At 36.4% G+C, this 9749-nt stretch overlaps 1 protein-coding gene across 2 annotated transcripts; it reads left to right on the top strand.

The window, feature by feature from the left end:
• Positions 1-1034: 1034 nt before the first annotated feature.
• Positions 1035-8798, top strand: tmigd1 (transmembrane and immunoglobulin domain containing 1). 2 transcript variants are annotated; one of them, XM_044369619.1, is made up of 7 exons: positions 1035-1072; positions 1589-4039; positions 4975-5059; positions 5192-5464; positions 6268-6555; positions 6717-6820; positions 6916-8798. In XM_044369619.1, the coding sequence occupies exons 3-7, from the start codon at positions 4996-4998 to the stop codon at positions 6925-6927; spliced, it is 741 nt and encodes a 246-aa protein (XP_044225554.1). In that variant the 5' UTR covers positions 1035-1072; positions 1589-4039; positions 4975-4995; the 3' UTR covers positions 6928-8798. The 2 variants fall into 2 exon arrangements, with proteins under 2 accessions (XP_044225554.1, XP_044225555.1); XM_044369620.1 differs by lacking the exon at positions 1035-1072 and having other exon boundaries at positions 1404-1712; positions 3981-4039.
• Positions 8799-9749: the final 951 nt, after the last annotated feature.

Raw genomic sequence — 9749 nt, 5'->3', positions numbered from 1 at the left:
ATAATCCCTTTAAATTATGTTTATTAAATGCAAATATATCAGCAAAGGAGTTGGAAGTTTGAAGATGGCATGACTAATATGACTTTCTCTGCTCAGTCAACATTACAGAAGGGATTTTTGTAGAGCAAGTATAAGAAGCTGTCAAAGACTGAATATAGGGTTGGCAGATACAGGCCTACCATTTTAAGAAGCTTATATGTGAGCTCTGGATTAAGACAGGGCAGAGGGGAATCCAAATGTATTTGAGAAAAAGTAATAACAGCACTAATGATAACAAGGTGTGATATGTCTGCTGCCTTCAAATCAATCTCATCTTTATTGTAATGTTGTGATTAACACAGGAGATAAACACTGTACGATATTGACTGTTGGCATTATTGTTTAATATTATTTAGTGCAGTGCCCGTTCCAAAACGCAGGTGACCTACACTCAACAATGTACCTGAACGCCTCCTGTGTAGACACAACGGTTCACTCGCTGCTGCTAATCTGCTGAATGTGCTGCTCATGCTGTTTTCTCAAAAGATTTGTGTTTTGTCTGTAGTAGCACTTTCAAACAGGTAGTTCCGGGTCTGAAAAGTAAAGCCAATGTGGAAGTGCCTTAAACCTGCATTCTCTCTAATGGCCAACAGGGGGCAACTCCACTGGCACCAAAAAGAAGTCCCTTTGTATGGGAGTCTATGAGAAAATGACCCTATTTCTCTCTTGATTTATTACCTCAGTAATCACTTTCCTAATGAGTTTATGGTCCCAATCGCTAGTTTCAAGTCTTTTTCAATACAGTATGATGTTGATTTTCTAAATTTTTCAATTTCAATTTGATGATAAAGCAGGGTATGCTTTAGGGTGTGGCTACATTGTGATTGACAAGTCACTATCACAGTGACAACATTGGTTAGATAACATAAACATGGTGTAACCTCAGATTCACAGAGTATAAGCATAGCCGTCACTATTTCAGTGTGTTTTCAGTTCATGAAAGTTAATTTTAACATTTTGGTCACCTAAAAAAGTCTTCAGCATTTGGTTGTAGTAAAAGGCCCTCAAAGGAGTCAAATGTTCAGTTTTTCTGGTAAGTATATTTTGTTTTAATGGTTTTAAGCCTGTTTTTCACCAGCCAAAATTAGCATTAGCATTAGCATTATCACAGTTAACCATAGGCTGTAAATGAGCCATGCTAACCAAGCTAGCAGTTAGCGCTAGGGTCAGCTACATGCTCTCGTCCAAATATGGTTACTTCTCATCACTTCTAACTCCAAAACTCCAAGATGGCGACGGTCAAAATGCCATTCTCAAGGCTTCAAAACACAAGTCCACAAACCAGTGGGTGACGTCATGGTGGCTATGTCCATTATTTTTTACAGTCTATGGGTGCTTCACAATTGCCATGGTCTCAGAATATATGACACAAACATGCTGGTGACATATGCTTAACAATGTACACAAATGTCTCCTGTGTAGTCACTTGCTGCTGCTAATCGATCTGCTAACCATGCTGCTAATACTACACTTTTTGTTTAGACACGGGGTAAGAGTGTCCATTCTTGATTAAAAGCTCTGTTTTCGCTGTCTACCTTTCTCGTTTTAGAGCACCTTTCTCTGACTCGTGTCACGCCTCATCTCTGGTCTCTCCCTGACATGCTGGAGTCAGTCAGCAGAGCCCTGAAGCTTACCCTACCCCTGAGCAGAGAGGAACGGCTCACTGATCGCTGGTTTATTCAAAGTTTATTAATATTAAACGTATTGCATGTCCAAATTGTACCAAATTCGACATTGCATTCCCTTGGGTCCCCAGTCATACACCCGCCAAGTGTGGAGCCAAGTGGATGAACGGCTCAAAAGATACACGAAGGACATACAGACATACAGACAGAGAGTCCTTAGAGATGTTAGTAATGCTATTGAGACATTTGTTCATAGAAAAGTCCTTTTTTAAGACAGAAATGTTTATGTTTTTCAAATATAGCCTAATGAATTTCTGCTTGCATTCATTCTTAAATAATCAAATAGAACAACATCATACACCTCATGAAATGGAAATTAGTTACAATTGTTAAAGTATTATGGTGCATAAACAACACATACAGCAGATAACAGATTACTCTAATCCTAGAAAGGATTTAGAAATACAGTTCTCTTTTTTTACATATCCTGATTACAAATGTCAACTGAATAAATGTCTAAAACATGAAGCTCAATGTATGTTTCAAATCATAATTTGTGGGTCTCATTAACTACCTGCAGCTGAAGGAACTTTTCTCAGTTGATCAATGCTTCACTCTAGTGGGTAAGAAAGGGAGGACTGTTGGAAACGCCCGCGCACACACACACACACACACACGCACACACATATAAAGTATTCTGCTTGCTTGCTCTTTAAGTCTGATGTTGACCCTGGTGTCATCTTTTTCCCCATGTTAACTTTATATGTTACACATCTCCTTCCACTGTAACAGTAACAGCACCAGACTGGACGATTGCCTATGCCACACATTGACAGTAAAGACATCACATGAATACGCAGTAAATTATTGGAAATTGCTGGAATAAAACATGGTTATACTATTTTTACAGAGTGATTTATTTGGATTACTCGTTGCTCACCAATGTATCACTACACCAATGGAATCATGATCTTTACATTAAAAGGAATTCATCCTTCAAATGTGAACTGGTACATTTAAGACATGAGAATTAAGATGTAATTTGTTTCTTGTTTTTAGAAGAAACTACAGTTATAATTACTTCAACAAAAGTAACAAGAAGTGGTGAAAGAAGAAATCAAATCCTTCCTTAAGTAAAAGTACCAAAAGTAAATAATCCAGAGGTCTTGCATGCAAAGTTTTACTCAAGTAAAAGTACAAAAATACTATCAGCAAAATGTATTTATACTGTCAAAAGTAAAAGTACTTATTATGCAGAAAAATGGCCACTGTCAGTAGTAAACTGTTATATATCAATATTAAAGGACCAGTGTGTAAGATTTAGTGGCATCTAGTGGTGAGGTTGCAGATTGCAACAAACTGAATGAATTACTTGTGCATAATACAATGCTAATGCGACACAAAAGCAGCATTTGATTATTGTAGCTGCTCATAGTGAGGCTAATTTCAACTATTATATATACTGTTGGGTAGTTTAATCTATAAAAATCCATCATATTTTGTAAGATGATCTTTTCTCTGTGTGTGTGTGTGTGTTTGTTTGTTTGTTTGTTGTTTTATAAAGTAGCATAAAATGGAAGTAGTTTATAGAGTACATCAAATTTATGCTTAACTACTGTTCTTGAGTAAATGTATTTACGCTCCACCAGTGGTAACATGTGTCCCATTCTGTGCAGTAAAGAATTTGTCAGGTGAGTGATGGACATGCTGAGCGCAAATTTAAAAGGACTTTGTTATATGACAAACTTGCCATTTATCACTTATTCTTATGCCAGTTGACATATTACATTGTTTGTCTGATTACTGTCATTTATCTGACATTATCTGACACAAGACAGGGAAGCGTCCTTGAGGAAATAATCCCCCAAACTTAATTGTCACAAACATTACTATTACAGACAAAATTAAAAGTTAATGTTACATTTTGTGGCAAATTGTATAAATCTTAAAACTAAATTGTTAAGCCAACAATTAGTTAATTGATGACTTGTTTCATCAACAAACTATTACAATAGACTGTGAAAAGAACTTGTAAAATATGTATTTTAGTCCCTACATCCACACCCAAGAAGTTTTAGTGCCAATATAATGACTGGCCAATAAAAAGTCTTCCTTGAACGTCATCATAAGAACGCAACAATAAAAATGAAAAAAAATCCAGGTGTGGGAGGATTGAAAGGGTGTTGACAGGAACAGATGAGCATAATGATGAGAAAGTCATTGAGTGTCAGTGAAGGAAGTTATAAAAAATGTCATCAGCTGGATGTGAAGTATATAAAAGCTACTGAAGATTCAAACTGTCCTCCACATCTTTAGATTCACACACAGGAACATCTGAAAGAAAAAGCAGCCAAGAAATACCGAGTCATTGTCAGGTAAGTACCTCTAGTCCTTTCAGGATGCAAAACATTTATGTTTGAGTGCACCACTGTACAAGTTATCATAAAATTGCATATGTTTTAGTGTATTTCCTAAGTATAGTTTATTTTATGGGTATAAATCCAGAGACCACTGATGTTACTGGTGTAACCTGCTTTAAAATAAACTGTTAATCTATGATTTTTTGAGTACATTTGCTTAACTGTTAACTTCTTCTAACACTGGAGGGAACATAATGTAACAATGAATTGTGTTCCTTTTTGGATAAAAATCCACTTTGTGCTCATGCCTCAACAGAAAAATTAGGTTACTCTAACTAAACAATTACATTTTCTTTAATGCTTTAATATCTCATATTGTGACATTCCAGAAATCCCTTCTTATGTTTTACTAAGGATTTCTTACTTTAGACCCCTTTAGACACATCACATTTTGCATGCAAAAATTTTTAGATGACACGTCACATACTTCTTTGATTTAAATGGTTTTCACTGCTGCTTGATCATCTTTGCTTACGTATTATTATACATTGCATATTCTTTGTACAGCAGAGTAATTGTGGCCTTGTGTGTTTTATTTTTCTGATTGTTTTAGGCATATTACCGTACAACGGCACAGGAGAAAGTTTAAGCTAGCAAAGAAACTTTGAGATCGACTTCAGGGAAAGGGATTTATACTGAGGGGGGAAACACAGATGATTAATGTGTCAAGTTTTTCTGCTGTTTTCATGGGCCTCTGGTGGTTGGCCTGGACTTTAAAATGTCGCAGATGATTGGTAGCCTAACAAGGTTGAGCAAATGTCTGCAGTCTGTCAATGCAACACGTCTAGAGCTGCAACTTCATATTTTTTTTCTGCTGAAAAGTACTCAAGATTCTGTGAATGAGAAATTCAAATAAATGCTCTTTTTTATTATCTTTCCCTAACCTCCAGGTTCATTTAAGGAAGCGTAAGATGATGTTGATGTTCAGATCCCCTCTTTTCCTTTTGCTCCTCTACTGTGCAACCCAGACATTAGGTAAACATACTGGTCACCAATAGTTTAACTGGCTTACTTCTTTCAGTTAAATCCTTCCATTTAACTATTTGTCACGCCACTTCTGTGTAATCTTAGTTTTCAATGCTTCATTCCCCCTTTTCTTTTCCCAAGGTGTCAAGATCGAGTCTGTCCCAGGCGTCAACAGTGAGGGATTTATAGAGACAGAGCTGAAGAAGACAGTGTCTCTGTTCTGCAGCTCTGAGGCTGATGAGGAGCTGGTCTGGCTCAGGAATGGCGCTTTGGTCAATCTGATGGAAGGAAATAACAAGGGTCGCAGCAGCGTGTGTGTCACACCCGTCATCTATGAAGACAACGATGCAACTTTCACCTGCCACCTCGGCAGAAATACCACAGTTAGGGACTCAGTTACCCTGAATGTCACATGTGAGTCCCTTCAAAGAGAGAAATAAACGTCAGATTGGCGTTAATGATAATACTAATAAGTAATATATAGTAAACAACTATTTGTACTGATATTCATTTCCCATGACCTTGACAGTTGTGGTTTTGACTGAAATGTCAGACATTCATTCAAGAACTGCAATGTCTTTTGTAAGCGTTCACCATATTAGTTAATGAGTTATATCCATCCGTCAAGTATACAGAAAAAAACCACTTTCCCCTCTCATCCAACTGGCCAACCTGATTTAGCCCATAAATACAACATCCATGGACGTTGGGTGTTTGGTGGTTAACTTTAAACCAGCACTTTCATCAGGTCAAAATTTTAAGTTGTCCAATACTTCAGTTTATGACCAGATACCTACAAAACTAATGACATTCCCAGCAGCCTCAGCTGTACTTTGTGTTTAGTGTTACTTAGAAAATGTTAGCATGCTAACATGCTAAATTGAGATGTTGAACATGGTAAACATTATACCTGCTAAACATCAGCATGCTAGCATTGTCATTGCCTTTGTCAAAAAGCACTATGAATTACATTTGACTTGTATTAAGGGTGCTATATAAATAAAGTTTGAATGATTGTTAGCATGTTAGCATTTTAGCTCAAAGCATTGCAGTGACTCATACAGCCTCACAAAGACTCTTATTCTTGTTAAGTAATAGTGGCATTAAAGAATTGATAGCTGGTTCAACAGACCATTGAAAGCTATCAGCAAAAAAAACAAAACTCAGCTCAAAAAACCTAGCAGTATCCATATTTTCCCTGTGGTTTTCCTCCTCAGATCCCCCAGCACTCTCTGGCTCAGAGGAGGTTGCAGTAGAAGATGCAGCCATGCTTGTCCTGCGGTGTGATATCTGGGCCAATCCACCAGTCTCATCTGTGTCCTGGACTCTAAATGGAAGCGCAGTGGATCTATTAGGAGGTGGCTTCACAGTGACCAATGATGGCTTTACAAGCCAGCTAACCACCAACAGGGTGTTTGAAAGCTTGCATGAAGGCACGTATCAGTGCACAGCAATCTCCTCAGTCTATGGAGAGTACAGCAAGGCCTTCCATGTCACAGTAACAGGTCAGTTCACACAATCATACCTCCACAATTATACAGAAGCCACATGAATAGTCTGATGTTTTATATCTTATGAATTCATATTACTGACTGATCATGATGATGATCAGTCAGTAATATGAATTCATAAAATATGAGTTGATCGTCTTCCCCCTGATCTGTAGAAAAGACCATGAAGTTCCCGCTGATGCCTATGATAGCAGCGCTGGTGGTGGTGTGTCTTACTGCGCTTCTTGCGGTTGTTTCACGCTGGGACAAAATTACAAAGGTAACACCACACAAAAAGCCCATACATACAGCACAAAGACGGACTCTGTCTCATAACAAACTGAACTTCCTAATGCTTTATTGTTCTTTTGACAGTGCTGCAAGTAAGTCCTGCCCAAAATGCCAAATGGTCATCTCTACTTCATTGAATGAGAGAAATAATGAAGACACCGCCGCTCTCTTTTGTGTGCAAAAGACTGTGATTATTCCTTTACATAGTCTTTTATACCAAAGTTATTTGACATTTGTTAAATGGATGGTTTGACATTTTGGGGAATACATTTAATCACTGTCTTGCTGAGAGTTAGATTAGAGGATACCACTCTCACAAAGGCTGGAGTCAGGTGAAACATCTAGTCTGGCTAGCTGGTTTTTGTACAGATTAAGTGAACGAGATATATCATGTTAGCAAGCTTTATATATGCTGGGAGTTACTTTTTGACAGAGTCACGCTATCTGTTTCTCCCATTTACAGTCTTTGTGCTAAGCTAAGCTAACCAGCTGCTGGCAAAACCTTCATATTGTGGTATCAATCTTCTCATCAAACTCTGGCCAAGAAAGTTAGTAAGCATATTCCCCAAAAGATCTGACAAAATGTAACATTCTGTACTGTGTTAGCTCTTTGTCATATCAACTATTGATTATGGCAGGATTATCTATGAAGTCTAGACTCAATATCACCTTGAGATCGTCCTTGGACTTGTTTTTTATTGTGTTATGCGACCTCACCCTGTGATGCAAACTTTTAAGACACCACCACCTGTTTTGTTGTTAATATCTTTGCAATAAAACTTTTTTTGTTTCCTCACAAAACCTAAAAGCACACTGACATTGTGGGGAAACACACATATATTAATTTTGATATATTAAAAGTAATATAATAGTGGATTATGGTTTAGGGATAGAATTTGTGAAGTCAATGGAGATCCTCTTTTGAATACATGGCAGAAATTTGCATAAAACACAGTGTTATCGTATCTCTGGATTTTGAAATATCTAACATTGTATTTTTATTTTTTCAAGGTCATTTTACATACATATTTTAATACAGTTATTACATATTATACTTTCATGTTTGACACCACAATTTTCTAATTGCTAATGTATAATAAATCTAATATATGTTACCCAAGTACAATATTGTTCACATGTTGTCTATCTGCATCAGTCAATTAATAAATTATATGATTAATCAATCTCATTTGCCACAAACAAAACTAACACATGTCAAGTTAGTTGGCTAAAAATAATGTTACAAGCTAAAAGAAAAGAACTCTCCCTGAAAAAGAAAAAACAACTTGTTTAATGGATAAGGACTTATGATGCTTTTGGACCCCACAATGTAAATGTAGGTGTGGGTCAGTGACACATCTGTTAAACAATTAAAACATCACAATAAAAGAACTGACGCAGATTTTAAATTTTATAGTCTCTAGCTAGTTTCCGCTTTTGCACTTTTGAACTTTAACTCCTGACTCAACGCTTGTTAAAATCATGTTATACATTTACTTTTAACGAGATGAAAGAATAGGGACGACCATGTCATCAGGGTCAAGGTCTTTGAGTTCTTACCAATAAAGAAACATTTAAGAGGTTCACATAAAACACTTGCAATACCAAACGAGGATGATAGCACATTTGACGAGAACGTCAAAGGTGTGAGATCAGCTTAGTCACGTGGTAATCAAATATACCGTATGATGATATTGTCTGACTTACTGTGAAAGAAGCATGGTTATGCCTGAAACTTTGAATCTCTAGTCTATAATTTATTTATTCGGTCCCTTTTCCATGTCAGGCTTCTACAATTATCTCCAAAAGTCTGTAATTATTGATAATGCAATGTCTGATTGATTCAGAAATTCTCAGAGGTCACTGTCAGCTACAAAACACGTTTTAAAAGAGGTATGATGTCATGTGCTGAAAAGACAGACCTCTCTCAACTACAAAGTATCATATGAGCTAAATATATGACAAAATGAGAACGTGAATTAATTTGAAGCTCTGGTTTGCTTGTAATTGAACAAAAATAGCATATGCAAAAAACAAAAAAAAACAACAAAGTTGTTTTAGTCTACATTCAGACAATAGAGGACAAACTGTAGTTGTGATCACTACCTAATGACTGAATGAGAAAATGTTCCTTTTTTATCCTCCTTAATGGCTCAAAATGATATAGGAAGCTTTGCTTTGCATCACATAGCAGTGCTGTCATGCTGGGAACCCTTTTAACACTGTTTGATGCTAAACATGTTTTCTAGCAGCCAATTTTGTCTAATTTAGATTTCTAAAATTGTTTTCCCAACACAGGCTCCTCACAGATTGCTGTATAAGATAATAGAAGAACAAATAAATTCAAAGTTAAAGAAAAATTGGAAAAATTGGCTTGCTAAAGTCCATAAACACCAAAATGAGATACATGAAACCTTTATAATCTTCAGTATAATTATTATGATTTTCTATACTATGTTGCCACAATATAATACAATCTAATATAATACAGAAGGACATGATAAAGTTTGCAAAGCACTGGTGCTTGAAAGCATTTCACCTGCAGCTCTGTAGCGACATCTGCTGGTAACTTTACTTCAATCCCAATGATAATGATATATTTTTGTAAACTGATAGAGACAGAAAAAAATATGATTGTGAGAAACTGGCAGGCCTCAGTATTTGAATATTATCCAAAAGAAGAAATTATGGCAAACTCTCAATAAACTCAGCTATAAATGCTGTAAGATGCAAACTCATGGCAGTCTCTTTCTCTTTTTAATGATTTTACATTGAAGTCAATGATGCAAGAGTGGAGTACGGTTGGAAAACCAGACAAACTCATATATATATAATTCACAATCATCTGGATATCAATATAACTTCTTTGTTCATAAAAGTATAACACATCTCTCTCCTCTAAATAAACCTTAACTCAC

Source organism: Thunnus albacares, chromosome 13 (genome assembly GCF_914725855.1).
Source record: "Thunnus albacares chromosome 13, fThuAlb1.1, whole genome shotgun sequence".
Classification (NCBI taxonomy): domain Eukaryota; kingdom Metazoa; phylum Chordata; class Actinopteri; order Scombriformes; family Scombridae; genus Thunnus; species Thunnus albacares.
Note: the sequence above shows the minus strand (reverse complement) of the source record. Positions and strands in the feature narration are given on the sequence as shown.